This window comes from Bufo gargarizans, chromosome 5 (genome assembly GCF_014858855.1).
Source record: "Bufo gargarizans isolate SCDJY-AF-19 chromosome 5, ASM1485885v1, whole genome shotgun sequence".
Lineage (NCBI taxonomy): Eukaryota > Metazoa > Chordata > Amphibia > Anura > Bufonidae > Bufo > Bufo gargarizans.
Genome location: NC_058084.1, coordinates 438,741,894 through 438,769,828, shown reverse-complemented (window position 1 = coordinate 438,769,828; position 27,935 = coordinate 438,741,894). Strand labels below are relative to the sequence as shown.

Genomic DNA, 27,935 nt, shown 5'->3' with positions numbered 1-27,935 from the left:
TGTTCTGGGCTTCGGATCTATGTTCTTTAGTGTTTAATACCCCCAGGTTGCCATAAAAGGATTTTTGCCCAAGTTGAATTTTTTTGGTTGTATCTTACCCCAAATACAGACAAATATTTAATGAAAGCGCACATACTGGTGTTTTATAAGGTAGACGCTTGCTTTATGTGTACGGACGGAGCTCTCGCTTTCAGGTATGTAGAAAGTGATGTAACACAAGGACCATATTTTTAATCATTTAACAGCCCTTTATAGCTTCCACAGACCTGCTCTAATAATGAAGCTATGAGGGATATGACAAGAATGGCGATATTGGATTTCTCTAGACTAACAGTAAATTTTTCCACTCTGATGTCAAGAATGTTGAGCATCTGGAAAGTGCAGCGCAAGTGAATGAATGGCTGAGGAACCGTTCCTGAATATTTTCTTTTTTTTATAAGAATTCTTCTCAAAGGAACAAGTGGTTTCATATACTTTATACTGCATCGGTTGGTAAAATGTTTTTGTTGAACATACTTCTGGGTGTCCACTTCTGGGTTTTCTAAGCTCGCGAGACACTGGTAGGGTGCTTGTGGCAGTGCACGCTCAAACTTGGGCCCATGTAAGTAGGAACTATTAAAGAGGTTATGCTATGATAAATGTAAAAAAATAAAAACCAGACATCATATAGTACATCACAATCTGTTTCTAACAAAGCTAGAACCAGCCCTGTACCTCACATGGATCCAGAAATCTGCCTATCCATTGCTCCAGATTGATTTCTAGCTGGCAGCACAGGGGCTGTGTCCTTTCTGCTGCACCCTCACCCATCACAGCTCAGGAGATGTTGAATGATGGAACTGAACATGTGCGTCCACCTCAGCGAGGTGGACAGAGACATTAGACCAAGAACTAACTGCAAGTGCCGCTATACAGATACATTTAATTGAATCTATCCAAAAATTTAATTACATGCAATTACAAAAGTGTTCAGATCCATTATTTTTCATCGGACAACCCATTCAACTACAGTCAGGTCAGGATCACACCCTTCACAGTAGATGACTGTCACAGCTTATCTACTCTCCTTCCCTGCACAATGACCTCTGCGCACTTCTCGGAAGCTTTCCCAATACCGATATTGTCGTGGACTTTTTTGTGGACTTTTGTGAGCTATTGCCTGTGCCTGGCTTCATTTATACCGGCACACCCTTTATTGTATGCAATTTTTTAATGTTTGTGCGTTTTCACAATATAATTGCTCTATTGATTTTATTCCATTGGAGGTGCATTCCTATTGCCGTTTTCTTTGTGTTTTTTTGTCTATTATAGTGTATAAACCGTTTTTGCACTCCTTTTTATGGTCAGTGTGCCCCCTCTGTCTAGTAGTAGGATATTTTTTATCATTTTTATAGATATTTTTTTTTTTTTTTTTTTTTTTTTTTCTGTATGAAATGTTCCGTTAGAGTCCACTGACACTTACTGCATCCAGGGTTGAAAGCACTGACACCTCCACTCCATTAGAAGTCAGTACCTTTGTGTGTGTTTCCATGTACCTGCCAAAGATCTTTTTACTGGGTGTCCTTTGAGGAACATGTAAAACATTCCTTCTGATAAGTTGGGCTGCATTCTTTCCTACAGCCCGTAGGATTGTCGGGTTCACAATCAGTTTATCCGCTCTTGTGTAATCCATACCGAGGGGATTCATGCTGATCTTGTTTTCATAGACTACACAAGCAGAGACTTCTGTTAGCACTCTGTCCTATTCGTCTTTTGCTACGTTTATACGTCTTTTTTGTTCTGACCGTCTCTGGTTTATCCTCCACAAAGCTATGGGTAAAAAATGATTTTGCACTCAACACGGTGATCGCTGACTGTTACTCTGGTTGTATGGCCATGTTTTGATACCTCTCATCTGTCAAAATTTGGTCCCTTTAAAGACTTAGAGCGCTTTTCTCTTCATTCTATATATCATAGGTCAAACTAAACTGGAGCTCAGTCAGTTTACACTTCACAAGAAACAGCTTCTAGCTCTCTATTTAGTTTAGGACGGTCATATCATTAAAGAGGTTGCTTGACATTTTTGCTGTTGATGACCTATCCTCAGAATAGGTCATCAATATCAGATCAGCAGAGGTCCAACCCCCGAGGGGCGCCGCGGCCTTTTACTAGGACAGTGACATCATTCATTGGTTACGTGGCCTAGGCACAGGTCGGTCCCATTCAAGTGAATAAGGCTGAGCTGAAATACCCAATCCAGCCACTGTCCAATCTTTGGAGAACCCCTTTAAACACCAAACCAGTTTTGTGGGGTGGTTTACAAAAAGACAAAGATATTGCGATTGTTTAGCCTCCATTTCCCATTGGCTCCTCTCCTGGGCCAGATTCCTAACGAACAGCTGATTTTGCTGGCGGGAAGTTGCTGCTTACTACATAAGACTCTGTTTACATTGTGTCTAATGACTACTTTCTTCGTAAAGGTTGAGGACATCTTCTGATGTTCCCTATGTAAAGCCCTGACTTATGCCACTGTATACCAAATTGTGATTTGCATCCTTCATAGGTTGCCACACGTACCAATATTTAAAGGGGTTATCCCATGATTATTGTAAAAAATGAAAGTCAAACATCATATAGTACATGCCAGTCTCTTTGTACCAGCCCTGTACTTGGATCCTGTGATTTCTCCAGTCATTGCTCTGCTAGATTTATATCAAGCTATCAGCTCAGGGGGCGTGTCCATGCTCTCCCTATCACAGCTCAGGGGGCGTGTCCATGCTCTCCCTATCACAGCTCAGGGGGCGTGTCCATGCTCTCGCTATCACAGCTCAGGGGGCGTGTCCATGCTCTCCCTATCACAGCTAAGGGGGCGTGTCCATGCTCTCCCTATCACAGCTCAGGATGCAGTTGAAGGATGAAACGGAGCATGTGCGGCCATCTCAGTGAGCAGGATAGAGAAATAAGAAATGGAGCAAGCAGAAGCTGGCGCTATAGATACATTTTATTGAATAATTCAGTGGCTCTACTGCATTTCTAATTACAAAACTATTCAGATTCAGGTGTTTTGAAAACTGTAGAATATTTTTCCTGGGACAACCCCTTTTAGGAAGTAAAAATCAGGACTTTTAAGCCCCGCCCCTTGGACCACCTGGGAACAAGTATTGAAATGTATGCGCACACCTGACCAATGGCAAATAACACTCTTATGTTTGTACAGACTGAGACCATCAAGCCGAAGCTGCTGCAAATTAGGGGCCCCCGCAGTGTCCTGAGCAGGGACCTCCCCTCTTTGATGTCTTGATGCCCTAATATGGCTTTTGTAAAGTCAAGATGAGACAACCCCTTTAATTCTAATTTGCTCAAAGCCAGGGAACCCTAATTATTACAAAATCCATAGTATAAAAAGAAACATCTGCTGCATTTTTGGCGTTTCCAGGCGCCTCTGTTAACTGATCAGTATATTACATTTATGAAATTTACATTATTTCGGGGGTTGATCTCTTTAACACATTCCCAGAAGACGCGGCCTGGCATTACATTTAAATTAATTAACTCCGTGCAGTACTATAAAACTAATCCCTGGAAAATTGAGGGACTTCTGAGCTGAAATGTTTCACTCGGCCTAGACTCCAATCTAGACTTCATTTCTCATTACCTGAAGGCGGTGAATGTGGTCAATGGCGTTACATCATGGCAGCCCAGAAAGCGGCTGAATTATGATTTCCCTTTATAATAGATTTGCACATATGGCTTAAAACACCTGAGAATTACGAATGATTTCCCAGTGCATCGATCTTGTTTTATTAAATTAGTGACCTGTTGCTTTAGTTACTACATGTTAGTAGTGATGACAGTACATATCGGACTGGCTGTGGCCAAGCCAACGTACTCATTTTCTTAGACATTTCCGTAAACTTGCCAAGCTCGGCTTTGTGTAGTCTCCCGTCTTCTGGACATCTTGCTGTGTACGGTGACAGTATTTGTTATTTTCCTTTTATTATTCTTCCTTGACATTTTTTATGTTATTTTTACTATTGATGTTTTTTATGTTTCATTTTCTTTCTTTATTTTCGTCTTTTTTTTTTTTTTTTTTAAAGAGAGAAAGAAGCTGCATATTTTAAGGCTTTTCAGCCGCCAGACCTAGTGTAATATGGGCCAAAAAATATACATCGTAAAGAAAAGGAAAGCGAAAAAAAAATTCAGAATGCTTTCCAATGGCATAAAATGATGGAATGTAAGGTAAAATTTTAGGGAAATTTAATGTATTTTGCGTTGGAAAGGATTTGAGCGATTTATATTTCCCCTTCAATTAAAAAAAAAATTATTTAAAAAAAAAAGTCATTAATGGGTGCACCTGTATTGCTATTTTTCTTTAACTCTGGCACATAAAATGCTGTACAAATGTGTTGCTTTTCCATCTGCTGAAGGCCATAATTTAAAAGAAAGCTGCACATAAATTTTAGATAGCTGTTGTCTGAATGCTCGTTCAGCTGACAGCTATATAAACAGATCACTATTCCCCTCCCCCATCTATGGAAGCCTCCCTGACATGTGCAATGCACTACAATAGATAATTATCGCATTGTGTTGTACCAGCGATCAGATCACTGTATGTTCAAGCTCCCAAGTAAAACATTTTTTTCCATATCTACTCATTTATGATCGTTAAAATTTTTTAATGAACTAAACATAATTGGTATCACCACTTCTGCACTATAAAAGTATCACATTACTTATCCCATGCTGTGAGCATAATAAAAAATAAATAAATTTTTTTAACTCGCCTCACCTCCCAAATAAATGGTATAAAAAGTAATCAAGTTCTCTAAAAGGCACCAAAAACTACAGCCCATCCTGCAAAAAAACAAGCCCTCACATAACAAAGTTGACAGAAAACTACAATTTTTATGGATTTTAGTATATGGCGATTCACACTGCAACTGATTTTTTAATAAAAAAAAGTGATTTTATGATCCAAAAGTAGTAAAACATTAAATAAACCTATATACATTTGGTATCGCCATATTAATTTCTATCTGCAGAATAAAGTTTTAATATTTTTACAGCATGAGGAACCCCTTAAAAATATAAACACTGACAGAATTGCCCATCACCCCCCAAAAAATGAAAAAAAATTCATAAAGTCCACGAAATGGTACCAATAAAAGTAACAACCCCCCCCCCCCCCCCCCCCAAAAAAAAAATAAAAAAAAAAAATACACAGCTACATTGTTGGAATACTGAAAATGTTATGATAAATACAACAGATTTTTATTAAAAAGTGATTTCATGATAAAAATAGTAAAATATGAAAAAGCTGTATTAGATTGGTATTGGCATAATCATATTAGCCTGCAGAATGAATTTGATTTGTCATATCATATATATACTGTATCATGGTTCCCATAAAAAATGCTATTAAAATACACTGACAGAATTAGTCATATGTACCCCAAAATGGTACCAATAAAAGCTACTGCCCTCACACAGCTCATAGTGCTTATAGCACTTAAAAAAACATTTCGGAAAATGCAATGTTAGAAATTCCAGATGACCGCTCCTTCCCTTCTGATCGTTGCTGTGTCCCCAATAAGCAGTTTATGACCACATTTGGGGTACTCCTTTACTCAGGAAAAATTGTGTAACATTTGTGGTGCGTTTCTCCTTTTAACAGTTGCAGTTGCAAAAATAAAAAATGTGGGGCTCAAGCAACCTACTGTTGGAAAAAGTATATTTTTTATTTTTCCAATGTTAATAAACTAATTATAAAAAATGAATAATAATAATAAATTAAAAACACCTGAAAAAACATTACTACACCTGTAGCTGATTTCCTTGGAGAGTATAGTTTCAAAAATTGGGTTATTTTTTTGGATTTCACTTTACTGGTACCTCAAGGGTGTTGCAAGTTAGCTATGGCACCCAATCCCATTTCAGTAAAATCTGCTCTTCAAAGGCCAAATGGCACTTCTTCCCATTTGAGCCCTGCTGTGTTCCCAAACAGCAGGTCATGCCCAAATATGGGGTATTGCTATACTCGGGAGAAATTACTTAACAATTTTTAAATTTTTGGGGTGCTTTTTCTTCTGTTAACCCTTGTAAAAATTAAACTTTTTGAGCTAAAACTACATAATAATGTTGACATGTAATTTTTGATTTGTCATGCCCCAACTGTAATAACTGCTGTGAAACACCAGTGGAGTCAAAATCCTGTGTTAAAGGGCATCTGTCAGCAGATTTGTCCCTATGACACTGGCTGACCTGTTACATGTGCACTTGGCAGCTAAAGGTATCTGTGTTGGTCCAATGTTCATATGTGCCCGCATTGCTGAAAATGAAGTTTTAATATATGCAAATGATCCTCTAGGAGCAACGGGGGCGTTGTCGTTACACCTAGAGACTCTGCTCTCTCTGCAACTTCCACAACCTCTTCTTTGATTGAAAAGGCCAGGCATGAGGACATTTTTTACTGTCTGGCCCTGTCAATCAAAGTGCATAGGAAGTGGCAGTTGCAGAATAAGCGCAGCCTCTAGGTGTAATGGCAACACCCCCGTTGCTCCTAGAGGCTCATTTGCATATATTAAAGGGAACCTGTCGTCAACTTTATGCTGACCGTACTGAGGGCAGTATAAAGTAGTGACAGTAATTCTGTGTGTCACACATCGGCTAAAAGTAAGTGGTTGCCGAGAACCAGCATCATAATTATTGCAGCCCGGTCCTGGAAAAGAGTCAAATCTACCTGAGAAGAGTCGAGGTTATCCATAATCTCCTGCTCTCCTGTCCATCTGCTGATGATTGGCAGTTCTCTCCTAGAGGGAAGGAGACAAAACTAGGTAGAAGCCGGTCAGCCATCAGCAGGTGGGCAGGGAGATATGAATAACCAGGACTCTTCTCAGGTAGATTTGACTCTTTTCCAGGACCAGGCTGCAATGATTATGATGCTGGTTCTCGGCAACCACTTACTTTTAGCTGATGTGTGACACACAGCATTTCTGTCACTACTTTATACTGCCCTCAGTACAGTCAGCATAAAGTTGATGATTCCCTTTACTATATGCAAATGAGCCTCTAGGAGCAACGGGGGAGTTGCCATTACACCTAGAGGCTGCGCTTATTCTGCAACTGCAACCTCCCCCCCCCCCCCCCTCAAATGGGAACACTCAGTTGTCGATTTAGGCTGCTTTAAGATCTGTGTTTTCCTTTTACGATTTCGAGATCCGTCAAGGGATCTCAAAACCGTAGGAAAAACCTTCAGTTTTGTCCCCATTTATTGTCAATGGGGATAAAACTGAACAAAACGGAACAAAGTGCACCAGAATGTGTTCCATTCCCCTTTGTTGCGTTCCCATGCTGGTCACAAAAGCGCTGCAAGCGCTGCTTGCGTTATGGGATACTGATCAATGTAAGTCAATAGTGCCAGATTCATTTTTTTGGAGAAGAAAATAAAAACTGTTTTAGTGCTGGATCCGTTCTGAATGGATGCAGATGGTTGTATTATTGACCGGATGCGTTTTTGCTGGTCCCCTGCCGGATCCAGCAACAAAAACAAGGATTTTGAGTATTTATTAATACTGCGGTGTCAGGAGAGGTGACCGGTCTACTTTATTTTTGACGCCAGGTCCTTAGAATCAGCTTTAATACTGTAATTCGCTGCCGCCTGGTAAGAAGCTATTTGTAGTTGCCCCCTTTAGTAATCTGAGTCACAATTAGGATCCTCTGCATCTGCTGTGTCTCCTGTGGCCGGCGCTCTTCGCGTCTGAAGCTTTCAGCTGGAAATCTGGTCTGCATTTCTGTGTAATGGTGCATACCGCACTTTCATGGATCAATCAGTCGGCCGTACCGTGCAGCATCTAGGTGGATGGACATACTCAGACAACCATTATAATTTGCCTCCCGCATAACTCTTCAACTTAGAAATAACAAATTTGCCCATGCTCCAGATGGTCTTGATCACATTGGAGACGATTGACAGGTCAGGTATGATTACCCAGCATGGATAGTAGTAGACAATATTCCAATTCAATGAGAAGATGTGGAATCCACATTACCATTGATACTAAACAGATGCCGGCAGAGCACAGATCATTTCGGGAGCCCAGTCATAGACTATAGGTTTTCTAAACATGAACGCTGTAGATGTTTATCTTTACCCTAACAGATGCGCCTTTACATGATACCTGTAAACAGGAACGCCGGGCGGGCAGTCCCCATCTGCAATTACCGGCGCGTGATGCCGGATGCACATCATGTAATCTTCCATCTTCTGGACTCCTTATGAGAAGATGGAGTTACGTTGTCTCATTTGCTACCGCTTTGACTTCTGCCATTATTTTCTTAAGTTACAATATTTGGGAGCTGAGCAAAAATATTAAAGCTGCCGATACACTTTAAGGGTCCATTCACACGGCCGTATTTTTGGTTGCATCCGATCCACATTTTTTTGAGGATCAGATGCGGACTTATTCATTTCAGTGCGGAAAGATACGGACAGGACACAGTGTGCTATCCTCATCCGTATGTCCGCTCCGCGGCCCCGCAAAAAGATAGAACATGTCCTATTCTTGTCCATTTTGCGAACAAGAATAGGCAGTTCTAACATAGGGCAACATGTGTGGGACTGTAAAATGCAGGACACCCACTGCTGGAATACATTTGTGTGAATGGACCCTAAAGGGGTTGTTCACCTTTGGGGACCTTTTCTACAGACCTCCCAGCATGGCCGGGCCCACGGTGGTAATCATACTTATCTCATCCCCGCCACTGGGTTTTTGGTACATTGCTACCTCACTGGCCAGCCAATGACACATCCATCGCCCATGCGTCAGGTAACGGAGTCGCGTGACACATGGGTGACATATCACCTGTGCAGCCGGTCATTGGCTGCAGCGGTCATGTGACCCACTCCAAAACAGGTATTGATACGGGGAGACACAGGACCCGCAGAGCCGGTGAGACAGCATTACAGCTGGAGGCGATCAGGTAAGTATGATTTCCTCTGTAGGTCCAGCCATGCTGGGGGTCTGTAGAGAAAGTCTACAGGGGGTGAACAACCCCTTCAAATAGTGGTGAGCTGAACACTCAGCCCCTTGAATCACCCATTCCCATTAATGCCCCTCTATGTGCTTACAATGTGGAGAGGAGAACAAAGGCCAGTCCCACAGATTTTGGTGGTTCCGACTGACTGTATCATTTGTATGGTGGTGTCCTAATCCTTCCCTGACAGAGATGCCAGGGGGAAGAAGGATCGGGACACCACCATACAAATTACATAGCCCCTACTAATATCACAATGGCCTGCGTATAGGAAGCGCCATATTAGTCATTGAACATACATTGAAATTGATAATAAGCCAGTATGCGGCAAGAGTTTGAGCTCCCTCTAGTGGTGACTGCAGGCAGTCTGTATGTTATCTTTTAAATCTGTCTATGGAGTGGCAAATATGGATAGAAAGTCCGTTAATATTCCTTTTATAATCCTTGCCATGACACATTTGAGGCAGTCAAGTAAAGAGACCTAACAAAGCCCGTGCCTCCTGCCCCCCCCCCCCCAATCACGTCATTAGCGAGCCATACACACCACAAAACACCCATCTCCAGCAACCCTATGTTGACTTTCTTTGCCTTTGGGTGTCCCCCCCCCCTCCCCCATTAATCACTGGTTCTGTGAGCGCTATTTTCAGGATGTGTTTTTTTTGGGCGCCCACATCGCCACTCCGACCACAGCGCTACTTGGCAATTCACTCCAAACATTTATTTCCCCCTAAAAAAGGTCTATTAATTTATTGGAGTTGAAAAGACTTTTCTATACTTCCAAGGGGGCTGCGTGTATCATGTTCTAAGCTCATGAACAGAAATTTTTTTCTTTTATTTTTTTGAGAAACCGCCGAAGATACAGATCGTATTTTGACCGCCGCAAACAAGTGTAACTGGAGAGCGCCTGTTTATATATTAGCGAGAGGACAGGCATGCCCCCGCGCCAACCGACAGAAAAACAAAAAGGAACAGTGCCTTTTTTAAAGAGTAGGGTTACATGTATACTGGCGCTTAGAGGATCGTGAAGGATCGGGCATTACGTCTCATTAATACAGTATTTTGATTAGCCTTCAGAAGTTGGAAGCCCATCTTACAGCTTATCGTGTTACCGGGCCTTGTTGGTTAAACATCTTGTAAAGCTGTCCTTCTGATGAACAGCAAGAGTTATTCAGAGTAAAAATAATAGCAGACCCGTGTAGCAGGGATCCCTGGAGAACGTTCGTATTTTTGTAGACAGCAGACAGAGAAGGGGGGGGGGGGGGGCGCAAGGCATTTTGTCCTTTTTACCCCTAGTAATCCCCCCTGGAAAATGAAACATGTGCTACGAATTGATATCGGCTCATGCCAGGTTAGCTCCCCATAGAGGACTCACGCAGTCAGTGCGGCTACATTCTTGGACTGCAGTCTGATAGTTTGTGTGTATGATGGATAGCAGCTTATGCCGCGCGCTACTGCAGAACACTGAGCTACTGTTTGCCTTGCGAGCTTTACTTAACCCTGCCTCTAATAACTAGTGCTCTCTGCAGGTCGGGCTTAACCCTCATTAAGAAGCGAAAAAATAAAATAAAAATTATTGCGGAAAAATTAAAACAAAGTTTGAACAGGCGTCCTTTATTTCTAGACTGTACTTTTCTATTTGTTTTGTTTTCTTGCATAGTTCACGGCTAGTTGACACCCTTAAAGGGGGTTCTCCCATGATTGATGTAAAAAATGAAAACCCGATATCGTATAGTACATGGCAATCTCTAACAAACTTCCATTCCTAGCTCCTATTGCTCTGTTGATTGATTTCAAGCTGGCAGCTTAGGGGGCTCGCGCTTTCTAAGAGGGTGTGTCCTGTCTGATGCATCTGGTGGCAGTCGACGGGATAGTACTGAGCGCCTGCTTCCGTCTCAGTGAGCAGGTCGGAGAAATTAGAAAAAGAGCAAACAGCAGGTGGCGCTAAACAGATAGATTTCAGTGAATAACTCTTACAATTGCAAAAGTATTCAGATCCAGGTGCTGGTTTGAAAACTGTAGAATATTTTTTGTGGGACACCCCCTTTAACAGTGCATGATTTATGCTGCACCCTGCTATAAGATTGGACCGTTTTCTTTTTTACCTGTACACCGGTGAAGAGTCCCACATGTATGATCAAACATGCTTTAAAGGACCTTCCGCAGTGATTAGTGGTGGTCTGATTCCTGGCATCCACACTGATGAGCTGTTGGTGCACTTGGGCGAGTCCTGTGGCTTCTTCTTTGGCATGGCATGACGCCTCCATCGGTCACTTGGTCTTTCTGCTGCTCAGTCCTATGCAGATAATAGGGGTTAAGCTGCAGTACCAAGCAAAGCCACAGTACAGTGTAAAGCTCTGTGCTTGGTACAGAATGAAGACCCCAACCAGTCCTGGGGAACCCTTTTATGACGTAATGGCTGCTGCATGGTATTTTGCTTGGGTGACTGGAGGTCTGGTTGCCCAAAGTTACAGTTAAAAATGCGCTGTCGTCATTCTTGATATGCCTACGCTAGTGAGTATTCTCATTTCCCCAAAGAATAACAATTCTGGAGCATCTTTTCTTGTCACGTTCCTCTATTATTCCTCCTGGAAATGTCTGAGTAAATACACACCTGGGTTTTACCACTGCCCTTGCCAGTGGATCATGCTGCTACACAATCTTACAGTGTCCAGTCAGTGCTCATACTGTCCAGACTGCTTTGGATAACACCACCTTGACTGAGCGAAGGGTAACAACCAGTTATCAATGTGTTTTTGAATTTTTTGGAGGAATAACAGAGGAACAGCCAGTATTTACTAAAACAAATGTCATGAGACCTGACGGGTCCTCTTTCATACAATGATTTAATACAGTAATGAGTATATACAATAAAAGTCAGCAGATGTTGCGCATGACTGTGGCGGGAATAGGGTTGCACGTTTGGAGTCACATGACTCTTGCATTTCTTTGATTGGCGATGAGTAGGACACCAATTCACAGCAAAGTTAGACTTGACCGAAACTATTGCCCATCCCAGGACAGTCGCACAGTAGTATAAGTATGGGGACCGACCACCGATTCTATAGAAGATCCATCGATGGGAGGAAGAAGACTCGGGCATCCGGGCGATCAGTCGATACGGGCAGCTTGACTTGTGCCTCCAAAGTTGTCACCTAGCGCTTACCCTGTGACTCAGATTGTACAAAAGTCTGTTAACGCGACCCAAATACACCTGCAGCCCCAGCCATTCTGTGTGTGATCTGTAAATGTGTCGAATTTATATGTCTTTTACATCATTGCCCGAAACGATCAGCGCAGTGCGGAAACTATGAAGGAATAACGTACGAAATGTTAGAACATCAACATAAATTTTTATGGGACATATGGAAATACAACTGTTAATTGAGCAGTAAATTAAAAAAAAAGTCACATTTCAAAGTAACGGGAGTGGGGATTCGCGGACCACCCCATTTACTTTTTGGAAGCGGAACGGATGAGTCATTTAATTCACCGACCTAGCGTCACGTAGGATGGAAAAACAATTAAGTCCGATAGAATGCGTTGATAATTTGTCTTTAATGAAAGTGAATAAATATCCGTATTTTGTGCGAGCGCGGGGTGACACTTCTAGTCGTATTGTAATTAGCCTCCACCGTATTGATCCTCAAAGGCGCTTCTGATGACTTGGCCGATGCCGGAGTGGAAACTCAAGCCTTATATTGACACGCTCCAGGCCAGCCATCGCACAGAACTGTTAAGTAAAATTAATGAGATTACATTTTCTGTTTTATTTTCATTTTATAGGTCTGTACGAGCTCTTGGCTACGCTGCCGGCTCAGCTGCAGCCACATGTGGACAGCCAGGAAGACCTGACCTTCCTTTGGGATATGTTTGGTGAAAAAAGTCTCCATTCACTGGTGAAGGTGAGCCATATTGAAATGTCATTCATGACTCAAAGACAACATTATGAGGGATTATGTCTGAACAGCCTCAGAACTTAAAAAACAACAACTCATGGATGGTTTAAAGTAGATATGACGATTACAAGCGCAGTCTGGGTGGGTAACTGCAGTTTTTATGTTGAAGAGAAGAAAGTTTTCATAGTGTTGACTATTGGCACTTTTCACCCAGTCGGCAGTAAAGCCTCTTCCTGAAATATTTCACAGTGGAAGTCATTTTTTAGTTTGTGGTGGCATTGTAAGATTAATATTTTCCCATCTGATTTCTTCAGGGTTACATTGCATCAATTTCTACAGAAAATAAAGTACCGTATTTTTTGCCCTATAAGACGCACCTGCCCATAAGACGCACCTAGGTTTTAGAGGAGGAGAAGAAAAAAAATATTTTTCATTAGACTTCAGATCAGACCCCCAATGTTAATCAGACCTTAACTCAGAACCCCAATCAGGCCTCCAGTGTTAATAAGACCCTCAATCAGACTTCATCTCAGACACCAATGTTAATAAGACCCCAATAACACCTCAGCTTAGTCCGCAATATGAATGACCCCCCAGTCAGACCTCATATCAGAGCCCCAATGTGAATGACCTCTTAGACCTCAGATCAGAGCCCCAATATAAGAACCCCCCCCCCTATTCAGACCTCAAATCAGACCCCCCCATGTGAATAACCCCCCCCCCAGACCTCAGTAGAGACCACCTTACTCAGAGCATATAAAATAAAATATCTACTTGCCTCTCCTGCTCCAGACACCACTGCCTCCACTCCCAGGATCCAGCTCCATCTCTTTCTGTCGCGTTCTCTGCTGTAACCCGACGCGCGCAGTGTGAAGTCACATAGCGCTGACGTCCTCACACTGTGCGCGCACTCGCAGCTCATCCGTCAGCAGAGGAAGTGGTGAGTACGGAGCCCGGGGAGTGCTGCATTCACCGCTTCCCGGTCCTCTGGTACTAATTAGCGTTTCCATAATGGAAGTGCTCATTAGTATTCACACACTGGCATTTCTCCAACATTTTGGGGGGAAAAGTGTGTCTTATGAGGTGAAAAATACAGTAAATGAAAAAAATAAATTAAATGAAGAAAATGGATGCTGATGGGGGATCATGTGATCAGCCTAATAACGCTGTGCATGCACTAATTTCACATGTGCAGTATTTTGCATTAAAAGTTACTGATGGGTATCTCTGGTCACATGACCCAGCTGCTGGTTCAAAATGGAGTTTGTGTAGGGTGAGGAGACAGCTTTGCGTTTGATGGGGCAGCACTTGCTAAAGTAAGAGATTGGGACAGAACTTTTTTTGACGTCCTATTAATGAATTGTATATTATGCTCTTTCCTGCCTGTTGCTTAAATGGATTTAAAGCAGACAACCCCTTTAATTGTCCTTCCAGTCAAACCTGCCCATTGAGATGTTTGTGTATATCTGTGTTTCCTAATATGCCCCCAGAAACCCATAAAATATTTTAATACATTACTTTTTAATATTTTTTTAAAAATATATTTTGCGGTTTTCCACGGAAAATTCCCAGTTACAAGGAACAGGGAGCATCCTGTTGTGACATTCAGATGCTGGCAAAGCTGATCTGCAGCAGCTGTGCCGTGCATGGGGCTCCTGGTGATCCTGTGTGCGCTGGGTCCAGATCTTTCCGCTGCCCGTCTTCATTACGTTAGCACTTGTTTGACATTATTTGATCTGGAGGCGAAAAGACAGAAATGGATTCAAGCTTTACATGTATGGTCAGCCAGAGAAATATAGCTATTAGCAAAATGAAAAAGAGAAAAGAGAGAAGCAGCACACAAAAAGGTGCGGGTGCAAAAAAATCCTCCTGGGGGACCTGCGACCAAGGTCCCAGGTATGAATAGTAGAGCAAAGAAGGCAGCACTCCAGATGATAATGAAAAAGTGGATGGTTTATTCACTCATCAGCAACGTTTCAGCTCTCTCTATGCTGCTTTCTTTGCTCTACTATTAGCAAAATGGATATAAAATAAGGGAACAAGAGATATGAATTAAAATTGAGATCCCAATTCCATATTGAAATGGAGCCTTTAGCAAGTTCCCCATGGAAATTCGGTTGTTTACAAGGGGTTTTAGGTGTTGTGCAGCTTCATTATTATTAAGAGATGTACCGTAGTTTTAAACATTTTTATATTTTTTTTATTTTTTAAGGTGAGTTTTTCCATTCCACATACTTGGGTCTGAGATTGTCTAAACCAAAACAAGACCTGACCTGAACCTCTAGCTGTTCAACAGCCCGAGATATGACAGCAGAAAACAGCCCTCTCCCTCTTCAGCCGGCTGAGATGCCATCCCTCCGAGGAGAGGGGGTCCAGTGGGGGAAATGCTGACAGCCTGCACAGGGAGAGGAATAGCTTGTCTCTCCCTGTCAAACGGTTCTTGTCCCCAAGGGGGTGATAGCATGGACTCTGTGCATGTTATTAGTCCCCCTTCCCCCATCAATCAGAGAGCATACTTATCATACTGATTGTCAGATATTGTGTTTTTTTTGTTTTTTTTCCACCGTCCAGATCATCGCACCAAACATCAATAAAGTCTACGTTTTACTCTGTCCCTATCCTGTCCATCTGGCGACACCTGTTACACGCTACAGTAATAGCAATAACAGTTATCACTAGAGAGGAATGTCTAATATATTTCTGACAGATGGAAAATATTTTAATCAGTCAAAAAGACACTTTCACTCACAGACTGTCGACATTCATCATTTTCAATTACCATCATTTTTTTTATTTTTTTTTAAACTACAATATTCATCCTCTTCTCAGACAGGGGTAGTACAGGGTATGGAGCTCTAACGCTTTTAGGGTCCATTCACACGTCCGTTGTTTCTTTCCTGATCTGTTCAGTTTTTTGCAAAACAGATCTGGACCCATTCATTTTCAATGGGTCCTGAAAAAAATCGGACAGCACAATGTCTGATTTTTTTTCAGGACCCATTGAAAATGAATGGGTCCAGATCTGTTCCGCAAAAAACGGAACAGATCAGGAAAGAAACAACGGACGTGTGAATGGACCCTTACTGATGAGCTGCAGGAGGTTCAGGTACTGTGTCCGTAATTTACAGGAGTAATAAAGCCTCAATATTATACCTGTCTGAAAGCGAACTAGTTAATGCATTGTATGAGGTTCAGGGATATATCATTGTTAATTAGGATTATAGTTCGTATAGGGGAGGAGTTACCTTGTTATAGGATTGCAAGTTCGGCAGCCGCACCAGTGTCGGTAGCACTGCCACGTGTGAGAGGTGGCGCGCTGACTATATTATGTCTGTCTGTTCTAATAATACTGGCATGAGTAGTAATGAGGCTCCTGAGGAGGTCAGAACACTAGAAACACGTCGAGCCAGTGTGGAGCTACAGCCAGTGTCAGCAGACGTAATTGAGCTACACTTGACAGCGTCAGACAGTTTTTTAATACAAGCTGGTAATGAGGTCAGTGGTGTAAGAGAGCAGGGGAGCTGGAGAATTAAGGACCTATTGGATGATGTGCTAAATACCACTAGGTATACCCCACCCCGCTACCATTGATGCTCATTAGTGATACTACACCGGAGCTGCACATTGCTGATACATAGTGTGGTCTGAGCTGTTGTTAGGGGTTGTGCCCAGCTACAGTTAAAAGAGTGCAGGCGGCCTTGCACAGACACGTGTATTCAGCTTAACAGTGAGATTGCACTGCGATAGCTCTGAGGTATAGTATTGGATCAGAATTATCCTTGTGTAAGTTTTCCCCATTTTAAGCAAATAACATAATAGAGTAACGGGCTCTTTCACACCTGCGTTCTTTTCTTCCGGCATAGAGTTCCGTCGTCGGGGCTCTATGCCGGAAGAATCCTGATCAGGATTACTACAATGCATTCTGAATGGAGAGAAATCCGTTCAGGATGCATCAGGATGTCTTCAGTTCAGGACCGGAACGTTTTTTTGGCCGGAGAAAATACCGCAGCATGCTGCGCTTTTTGCTCCGGCCAAAAATCCTGAACACTTGCCGTAAGGCCGGATCCGGAATTAATGCCCATTGAAAGGCATTAATCTGGATCCGGCCTTAAGCTAAACGTCGTTTCGGCGCATTGCCGGGACGCTAAAGTCCTGGCAGCCATGGTAAAGTGTAAAGCAGTATACTTACCGTCCGTGCGACTCTCGGGGCGCTTCAGAGTGACGTCAGGGCGCCCCAAGCGCATGAATGACGTGATCGCATGGCACGTCATCCATGCGCATGGGGCGCTCTGACGTCATTCTGGAGCGCCCGGGAGCCGCACGGACTGTAAGTATACCGCTCCCCCGCTCCCCACTACTACTATGGCAACCAGGACTTTAATAGCGTCCTGGCTGCCATAGTAACACTGAAAGCATTTTGAAGACGTATCTGTCTTCAAATGCTATCAGTTCACTTGCGTTTTTCCGGATCCGGCGTGTAATTCCGGCAAATGGAGTACACGCTGGATCCGGACAACGCAAGTGTGAAAGAGGCCAAAGTTGGTTTATTTTATTTTAGCGTCCTTTGAAATACTGTGATCTGATACACATTTTATTCACAAATTAGAATTTTTGTCCAATTGCTGCTAATCATTGTTTGCTACAAAGTTGCATGAAGGTGTTTGTGTGTATTAATAAGTAGGTTATTTTTATACGTGGTATGTTTTGCCCTCTCAGAAATTGTACATTTTGGTAAACTAGAAGCGGTTTGTCGTGTACAGTATACCTTTTTAACACATATATGGGTGATGATTATATATTATATGGCCTCTTTTCCAGTGTTCTTAAGAGCGCAAGATCTTGTTGATGTATAAGTTGATTCTTTATATGAAAATTGTACAACTTAATATATTAAATTTACATTGTTTTTATGTGTAAACTACTTGGATGTGAGTTGTAGGTGCAAATGTTTGTTGTTGTGCATTTTATTAAAACATTTCCTGTTTGTCACAAAGTTACCCGAAGCTGGACAGGGTTGTCATCAGTCCCTCAAGACAACTGCAATCAGCAGGTTGTCTGCTTTCAGTAATTATATAGGTTTGGGGAACTGTAATCCCTGTATTTTATAGGTTTCTTGCTTAAAGCCAGATTTTAGGTCTTTCCAGTTCTGGTGATTTTATGAAAATACATCTGGCCATAGACCTTACAGGAAAATTTCCCGGTGGGCCAATGCCCAGGAGGCCGCCTGAGCCCTCCTCATGGCCGGCCAGTGGAAGTTTTTGGGGATGTATTTTGTGCTGCTGGCAGTATTTTGTGATGGACTGTGGTATTTGGCTCTGTTGAGGTGGTAAAATGTGCCTTCCATCAATTTGGACCTGACTACAAAACGGGGCCACTTTTAGTATTTTTTCCAGGGGCCACTTTAAGTTCCCAGTCCGCCCCTGAAATAGATACATGTAAATTTAGGCGTAAGTGGCGTGTATGAACTCTGCACGTGTTAAACGTTTATTTTTAAGAAGTGTGGTCCATTTGACTTTCTGCTTGGGTTACATTTGACCCAAAGTTGGCATGAGTGGCATTTTTACAATCTGCCGGTATAGGGAGGGGTTAGTATGTTGTTTAGGTTTTATTTGTTTGTGTCAAAACTGTAAAAATTGGACCAGAAGGATAAACAGCAGGGGGCGCCATCAGAGAGTAAAATGTAATGTATATAAAAACAAGCACTGTTTAATTGTAATAATACTTAAAGGGGTTATCCAACCCCTATAATGACCCCCCTAATGCCCGGGCCCCCTCATATACATTATACTTACCTGCTCCCCGGCACCCACATTGCTCCGGATCTCTGCACGGCGAGGATCTGGGGGAGCAGTTAATAGCAGGCCACGACCGGGACAAGCCTCCCTAGCATCGCTTACCGTGGGAGATCCACTTTAAAAATACATGTAGCTGCTCCTGTCCCTCAGAACTGTTATGTCAATCAATCCTTCTGTATCAGCAGTCAAGGAGTTAAGAGTATACTGCTGACTGCAAATGCTTATTCGCCTTACTCAAATGTTTGCTCCCCCTGTTTGAATGGATATCATTGGCTTCTAACACAGAACATTGTACACTTTTTTTGGATGGTTAGCATAAAGAACTTGGAGTTAAGCTTAAATAAATAAATGTTCACAGAAACAAAAATTCGAAGGAGCATATATGTATTTTTCCCTGTTCCCACATGGCATGGGTTCAGTAGCCACATTAATTTAAAATAATTTCCTTTAACAAAGTCAACTGAAATTCTAGTAAGTTGTTTCATTTGATGGCTTTATTCCATAAAAATTGTGTTCTAGCATAAATGTACATCGCACGGAAACACGACAAAGGCATCTTCTCCAATACGACGTTGGTTAGATGTTTTTCAGAATTCCTGGGCTGATTACATAGAGCAAAAGCCGTGTTAGTGGATGGCGGGAACACTGTGCCGCACAAAGGAGAAAGCAAAAGTCTAAATAAAGTCTGAGTTAAAGAATTATTTTGTGTTCTACGTCTCCCAGACTGAAACCGGAACCGCAACACAACCATTTTTTGAGTAGGTCCAGTTATTTGGACCATATTATTTTGTCCGTCCCTTCCCTCGCCTATTATTGAAGGCTACTAATGTATAAAGATATAGAGACAATATTGAAGCGTGCCATGATAAAATGCTGCCCTTAAAGGGGTTGTCTCAACGTGCCAGCTCAGGGCTGCCGCTGCTCCCGAGACCTGAACTTCCTGATATGTACGGGGGCGTTAACTGAAAGCTTGACTGATGGAGAATGCACTCGCACAGGCAAGCGGCGGGATGTTGTCACCCTCGCACAGTTTTTTCCACACTAACTACAAGTGCAGAAACAGGTGGCAGGGACGGCCTATATCACGGCCACCAGAGAGACCAGATCGATCTTCTACAGTTGGCAAACGCGGCCACTGCTGCTACATTGCAGGGTTGGCTGTTACCCCTGACAGCGAGAAGTCTGTAATAGGATGGAGAAATAGAATGAACTCTGACAAGGAGGCAATTTTGACAAATGGATTACATTAGTAAGTCACTTGTATTAATGTTTTAAGCAGTATAAGGGCCATTTGATGAGGGGAGACAACTGTCACTACCAGAGCTTTGAGAAGTTCTCACAGCTCTGTGTCTCCACCCCTGCGATGATGTCACTTAGAGCTTGGAGGTGTTCTCACTGTTCTGTTTCTCCGCCCCTGTGATGAGGTCTTTACTCTCAGCTGTTTCTCCTGCGGTTGATTTTCCTGCCTTTAAATCACCCCTCCTCCTGTTGCAGGGCGTGGATTATATTTCTCATTTCAGTTGTAGCTCTGGCTTGAGTAACTTCACTTGTAAGCTATCAGTTCACTGGACCTGGTTTCTGCTGCAGCAAGCACTCCGGATATTGCCAGCTGTCCTTGGATCCGTCTTTTCTGCGGCTGCATCTCCTTCAGCTAAGTGTGCAGATATTGTTGTTTACCTGGTTATTTTCTGACTGGATCTGAGGTGGCCACGGTTCCCTCCATATACTGAGTAGGGCACCGGTGGCCGTGCCCCTTCCACTATTGTAGGGGTTACAGTGGCCATCAGTCTGAGGTACGCGGGCATGCCTCCTTCCACCATTTGGATCCAGGCATGTGCTTTAGCAGCATAGGGAGAGCTTTGAGGGTCTGACAGGGGTCACCCCTTATCTTCCCTAGTTTGGGTCCGGTCAGTAGCTCTTTTCACTGTGTTTGCTCTTGTTACCCTCAAACAGCCGTGACAACAACCCTTTAAAGAGTGTTTTCCAAGACTTTGTTTGGGGGCGAACAATGTTTTTTCTAATAGAACGTAAGGTATGTGTCAGTGCGCTCACATTTCTGATCGCATCCTGGTCACCACTGGATTTTCTGTGATCTCCAACTGTAACTGCATAGTCCCAATGTGTGCATCATCATCAATCACACAAGTATGCGCGGTGGCATTTACTGGAACCTGTCACATTTGGCAAATCGGTAATCACGTGCCATAGGTCTTTGGAGGGCTAGCTTCTGGAGCATATAGTTGGCAAAGTTGAGTTCAGTGAATCTACAACATGGCATGTGTTGTGAATTAGAAAAGTTGGGGAATGGCAGGAAATGTGTACTGAAACTAAAGTCACACCTCTCTCCTGAAAGGACAGTCATGCATAGAACCGGTACCAATATCTAAGAGGTGTAGGACCTTCTTTCCTGGAGCCCAGACAAGCACAATATTATGACAGATCCGCTTTTAATGGTTCCAAGCCACAGAATTGTATTCCATCGGTTAGGAACGTTACTGTTCCTGGTCCAAAATATCTCTCTAGTACGCACTAGGAGTCTAATATTTATTTTACCACTGCATTTTAGGAGCTCAGAAGGTAGTTGCACAGTTGGAGCGCTTGACAACATTATTGGAGATTAGAGGTCTGTTTCCAAGGATGGCCAAGAGAATTTTGAAAGTTATCAATGAAGAAGATTGGTTACGTAGATTTAAAAAGGATAGCCCTTGACAATTCTTTTTCACTTATTCACATAATAAGTTATAGATATCAGATCATGTGGGATCTGACCGCGTGGACTCTCTTCGCTCTTGAGAGTAGTTCCTCCAAGTGCCTGAGTAGACCAACATGCACCACTACTCCATTATGAGGGGGCATTCTGGGACTCCTCATTCTCTGGATCACAGGGTCCAAGTTATCAGACCTCCATAATCTAATATTTACTACCTATCCTATGGATAGGTGATAAATATTTTTTGTAGTATGAGCCCCTTGAATGGTAAAATGGAATTTCACAGGATTTTTCTTACACTATCAAGGCCGACAAATCAATACCAACTGGACTGTAAACCCCTGATCTGAATACACAATCACATTTTGCTCAGAACATAAATAATTTACTAAAGCCAATTCCATATCGAGAGCAGAACAGAGGGAAGCCTTTAGTTCATGTGTGTTTGTGTTGGGAGGTGAGTATGCGAGCTTGGCGATGAAACGGATTGTCAGATCAGTCATTTAGATCTTTTTTTCCCTCCATATTGGAAGTAAATTATTCCCATCACTCTGGCTTCGTCTGCTCAGCCTGTGGTTAGCACTAAAATATGTTCTCTATCTCACTGTATCTCTGAGGGCTGGAAGTCAAGTAATCCCATGTAAAAGAGGGAAAGAAATAGATCGAATTACTCGTGGAAATGAGGCACATTGTTAGCGTGTGTGTTTTCTTAATGGTGAGTTGTGGTCTCTTGGGGAAACTTCAGTCAAATCGTATTTTTAAAAAAGTTACTCATGTTCTAGACCGCCCCTTGAGTGTGGTAACCCACAATTTCACAAGTCGTCTCATGGGGGTAAAGTGACCTGAAACTTTCCATAATAAGTGCCTTATTAGGTAGTGATTATTCAGTTGATGCTTTGACACCATTGATGAAAAGGCATATTCTCTATAATAGTTTTAGATGGAGTAGGCAACTAAAGGGTATCCGATATGACAGTATGAGAAAGTTTATTATTAAAACCATTCCCTAAAATTATATGTTATTAGTTTAGGGATTTTTTTTCAATGGGACAGGATAGGTGAAAAATAACAAACAATCATTACTCGCCTCACCGATTTGCTGCTTTTGCGATGCTGCTTTAGTCCACAGAGTTTTCTACTTTCTGGTCCCACGCTCAACACAAAGGAATGACTTGGACTCGTTTCTTAGCCAACCACATTTTAACCAATTCTGCGTGGTTACAAAAGTGTTTCAAAATGCTATATTTAGTCCCCAAAAATTGGTTCCCTTTCAAGGTATTGTCTTAGACAGGGTGCTAAATCTCCTTAAAGGAGTTGTATTACAATTTTTTTTTTTTTTTTTTTTTTTTACAAACCCCCTCTATTCTGATGGACCTGCAAAGGAAAGATGACTTACCTGCTTCCTGGCGCCAGCACCGTGCTCCTTCTCCTGCAGGCCTGTAATGCTCCCCTAGGCTCCATCAATGTCAACATCTGGTTTGACATCACCAAAGACATAAATTTTATGTATATGCATTAATGTTCACATGTCAATTTAGCGAAGCCAAGCATGCCAATAGCAACTCACTTTTCTCGTGCTTTTTTCCATTGGGGGACACAGACCATGGGTATAGCTTAGAGGTATTAGTAGGAGGGACACTATGCAAATGAAAGAGCTCCTCCTCCTCGGGCTATACCCCCAGACTCCACCAGGAGGAACTCAGTCTTTGCTTAGTGTCTGGTGAAGGAGGTTGACACTCTCTGATTCTACTCCTTTTTGTTATTTTTATTCTAGATGGGGACACAGGTCGGCATGGCGCCTTCCTGGTCCCCCGTGGAGTGCCCGCCGCCGTCTTTGGGACGTTGCCTGGCTGCCTCCATTTCCCCCCAAGAAGATAAGTGGATCCGGGCTCGACCTGTTAGCTCCGGCATCCCACCAGCTGCTGGGACGCCTGCTGCCTACCCTCCTCCAGAGCACTGTTCTCCTGGATTGGAGTCAGAAGTCTGAAGAGGCGCATCCCTGCTGGTCTGGACATCGAGGGAGCATGCTGAGCAGATAAGTGTTGCACAATCCCTCCCCCTCCCTCTGTGTCTATTTGTCTGTGGCTGCCTGGGTGAGCTTGAAGAAGGATCCTGATGGGGCACTTTCTTCATTTTGGCACTGGAGTACTGGCATCTCTTCCCCTTAAACTGTGGGCTTCAGCGCTTCTCTCGTCGGGCCTTGGCTGCTGCGCTCCCTCAGCGCCCGCCGGCAGGCCGCTCCTCCACGTGGTGCGCTTATTTTCGCGCATATTTTCGCGCTCGCGCATATTTTCGCGCTCGCGCATATTTTCGCGCGCGCGCATATTTTCGCGCGCGCATATTTTCGCGCGTGCGCTTATTTTTCGTGCGCGCGCTTAATTTCGCGCGCTTTTTTCGCGCCATAATGACGCGTTAGGGGAGGCGGAGCCTCGGCATGCCGCTCTGACTCTCCTTACACCGGAGACTCTGTTTGCTCATGGCCGTGCAGCTCCTCATCACTCTACTCCGTTTTGTGCCAGGCAAGCTGGTAGCTCAGTGGTACTGCTGCTGTTGCCCCATGTCCAGGCTTTCTGAGTTCAAAGCCCCTTTCAGCCTTCAAAAATTGTTTATATTATTCTAGATGGGGACACAGGTCGGCATGGCGCCTTCCTGGTCCCCCGTGGAATGCCCGCTGCCGTCCTTGGACGCTGCCTGGCTGCCTCCATTGCCCCCCAAAGAAGACAAGTGGATCCGGGCTCGACCTGCAGCTCCGGTATCCCACCAGCTACTGGGTCTCCTGCTGCCACCCTCCACCAGAACACTGCACTCCTGGACAAGGAGTCAGAAGCCTGATGAGGTGCATCCCTGCTGGTCCTGGAGTCGAGGGAGAAGTTCTGCAGGAGCAGATAAGTATTGCCTGCATCCCTGCCTTACCCCCCTCCTCCACCCCTCCTCCACGTCCCTGGGGGCCTGCGGTCCTCGCTTGGGCATCTGCCATGTCCAGCGCGGCCGCTAAATTGGTCTTAGTCACCAAGGCAACCATGTCCTTTAATCCTGTGGCGCTAACGACTCCATCTCTCTCAGTGGTCCCCACAGTGGGTGACTGACTACGAAGAGGCAGCGTGAGCGGCAGCATCCCACCTCGGATGTCTCGGTCTCTCCACCCCCCTCACCTCGCCGGTGGCGCTTGCGGACTGCTCTTCCCCCTCCCTAGGGAGAGTACTCCGAAGGAGAATTATCCGGCTCGGACGAGCCACGTCCTTTTTGGACTATAGGGCATTTTCAAATCCTGTGACGCCAACCACCTCTCTAAGTGGTTTTCCACAGAAGACGCCCGAATACTAACAGGGAGCGTGAGCAGCAGCATCCCTCCTCGGATGGCTCTGGCTCTCCCCCCCCCCCCCCCCCCTCGTCTAGAGGCGCGTTCGGGCGACTCTCCCCTCCCTTAGGGAGCGCAAGTCTGAAGGAGAATTTCCGGCTCTGATTAGGTCATGGAGCGGGACCCCTCGCCTAAGCTCTCCACCAGGGTGGCTGACTTAGTGGTGACTGTCCGAGACACCTTTATTCTCCAAGGGGATTCTCCTCCTTCCACTGGTCAGGAGTTCCCCCTTTTTCCGTCCAGGCAGTCGGAGACTACCATGTTCCCGGTCCATGAGGGATTTTTCCGCGGTCATGTCCAGGGCCTGGGGTGGTCTTAATAAGGTTCTCGACCACCCAGCGCATGAATATACTTTCCTTTCCCTGCTGACGGCGAGGAGAGGTGTCTCCTCCCCCTAAGGTGGATCCTCCGGTGGCCGGATTTGCCAATTATGTGGCCCTTCCTGTCTTAGTCAGTTCCTCTTTCCAGGATGCTGTAGACAGACGCATAGACTCTCTTCCAGGTCCTTTTTTCGCTGGCAGCGCGTCCCTGTGACCTACCTTTCACTCAGCAGGGGTAGCCAGTGCTCTCTCGGTGTGGTTACAACACCACCACCAGGAACTTGCGGTACGAGATGCGGCTACTAACACACTGGAGTTGGTTCTCCAGATGTCTCAGGCTTCTAACATTCTTTGCGAAGCTTCTAGGGACATTGTTTCCCTCTTTGCCCGCAGGTTGGCCATCTCTGTCACTCAGCGCGAAGAGATCTGATTGAAGGTGTGGGACGCTGACGCCTCCACCAAGCGTTCCCTTGCTAATCTCCCCTTTGGGGTTTCCAGGCCTTGTGGGGATCAGCTGGACGAGTTCGTCTCTGCATGCCTTTTGCCGTTTCTCATCTGGTAGGCCGTCGCCTGCTTCCTCCGCCGGGGGTCTCAGGTCGCCCGCAAAGAGGCCTTCCTTTGCACCAGCCTTCCCGGCACTAGAGGGCCCAGTCAGCCCGCCCTGCTGCTCCTAGGCCTATCACATGTCCCGATTGCGGAATCCCACCATCGATTCCTGCGCTTCGCCATTATGGGTCGACACTGTCAGTTTGTCGCCCTTCCTTCGGGTTGGCGACCACCCCGCGGGTCCTTGCCACGGTCCTGGACCGCTCATGGCGCTTCTTCGTACCAGGGGCATTCCTTTGCTGCCCTGTCGGGACGATATCCGGATAGAGGCCCCCCTCTCTACCGCAGACCACGGACAGCGTCCGGATCACTGTTCAGACCCTGGAACGGTTCGGCTGCCTGGTAACTTTCCCAAACTCCTGCCTCTTCCCGTCCCAGAGGCTCTCCTTCCGGAGGGTGATTTTGGACACCTCGGCTGCCAAAGTATTCTACCAGCCTTCAAGTCCTCCCAGGTCCAGGGGGCAGTGTCGCATCTGCTGCGCTCCCCGTGCCTCTCCATTCGGGAATACTTGCAGGTCCTGGGTCTTATGGTAGCCTCTTTCGAGGCCTTTCCATATGCCCAGTTTCACACTCGCCTGGCGCAACAGGAGATCCTTTACCTTTCAGCGGGTTTGGGCAGTTCTCCCTTGGTGGCTGTTCCCAAAGAACCTGAGGTCGGGGAGTTCCTTTCTCGCATTCTCCTGGACGATCGCCGCCACCGATGCCAGCATCCTGGGTTGGGGGGGCGTTTTCCAGTCTCGCACGGTTCAAGGAATTTGGCCGGCGGCAGAGTCTCGCCTTCCAATCAACTTTCTGGAATTGAGGGCGATTTTTTCCGCTCTCTCTCTCCTATTGGACCTCTCTCCTTGCGGGCCTCCCAGTGCGGGTTCAAACGGGCAATGCCGCGGCCGTGGCCTATATCGACCATCAGGACGGGACCCGCAGCCGGATGGTGATGCAGGAGGTGAAGTGAATTCTGACGTGGGCGGAGACTCACGTTCCAGTGTTGTCAGCAGTTTGCATTCCAGGAATGGACAACTGGACAGCGGACTTTCTAAGCCACAACACGGTGGATCCAAGCGAGTGGTCTCTGCATCCAGAAGGGTTCGAAGAAATCTGCCACAGATGGGACCGTCCGGATGTGGACTTAATGGCGTCCGGGTTCAACAACAAGATCCCAGTGGTCCTGGCTCGCGCCCGTGATCCGGAGGCGTACGGATGGATGCGCAGGTGTCTCCGTGGCAGGACTTCAGCCTCCTCTGTTTTCCTCTCCTGCCAAAGGGTCTACGCCAGTTCGAGGCGGAAGGGACTCCGACCGTTCTCATCACCCCAGAGTGGCCTCGCCGCGCGTGGTTTTTCGGACGTGGCTCGGTTGCTGGCGGACGCCCCATGGCCTCTTCCCGACGGACAGGACTTACTGTCTCAGGGCCCGTTCTTCTGCCGGAATTTGCGGTCTCTTCGTTTACCGGCGTGACTGTTGAAACCGCCATCCTGATAAAGATGGGGTTCTCGGATTCAGTGGTTAGGACCATGATCAGTCCGGGGAAGTCTTCTTCCTCCCGGATTTACTATCGTACCTGGATGGCCTTCCTATCCTTTTTTGAGGGTTCGGGGTTCCCCCCCCTTCGGTTTTCCATCTTGATGGTACTGTCTTTTCTTCAGTCTGGGCTTGTGCAGGGACTGTCGCTTAGTTCCCTGTAAGGTCAGGTTTCGGCGCGGGCCGTCAGAGGTCCCTTGCTCTTAAGGGTCCGGTGGTGACCTTTCTTCGGGGGTGGCGCATTCGGTTCCCCGTATGTTCCCCCTTTGTCTCCTTGGGATCTCAATTTGGTTCTGCGCGCTCTGCAGTCGGCTCCCTTCGAGCCTTTGAGGAGGGTCTCTCTGACTGTTCTCATCTGGACTTCCTTGTGACCATAGCTTCTGATACAGCTACATAGCGTAGTGATTAAAGTTCTGGGCTATTATGCAGTGGCTGTGAGTTCACGTCCCATCACGAGCTTTTAGGTCAGACTGGTGTCGAAGCTGGCCGCTCTTTCCTGTCAGGAGCCTTAATGGTTTTCCTCCAGGATTAAGTTGTGCTCCGTCCAGTCCCCTTCTTTTTGCCCAGGGTGGTCTCTCCCTTCCGCCTTGATGAGGATCTTGTCCTGCCTTCCTTTTGTCCTTCTCCGGCTAACCCCAAGGAACGCACTCTGCATTCCCTGGATGTTGTATGGGTCCTGAAGGTGTGTCTCGCGGCTACTGCTTCCGTCCGCCGTTCTTGGC

General features: G+C 45.1%; 1 protein-coding gene across 2 annotated transcripts in view; it reads left to right on the top strand.

Moving 5' to 3' along the window:
* The window catches only part of MPP7 (MAGUK p55 scaffold protein 7), a 339,705-nt gene that overhangs the window by 112,173 nt on the left and 199,597 nt on the right, over positions 1 to 27,935 (top strand). For both annotated transcript variants that reach the window (XM_044295108.1, XM_044295109.1), the window contains exon 4: positions 12,796 to 12,914. In XM_044295108.1, coding sequence (XP_044151043.1) covers positions 12,796 to 12,914 — 119 coding nt within the window. The remainder of the gene's footprint in view (positions 1 to 12,795; positions 12,915 to 27,935) is intronic.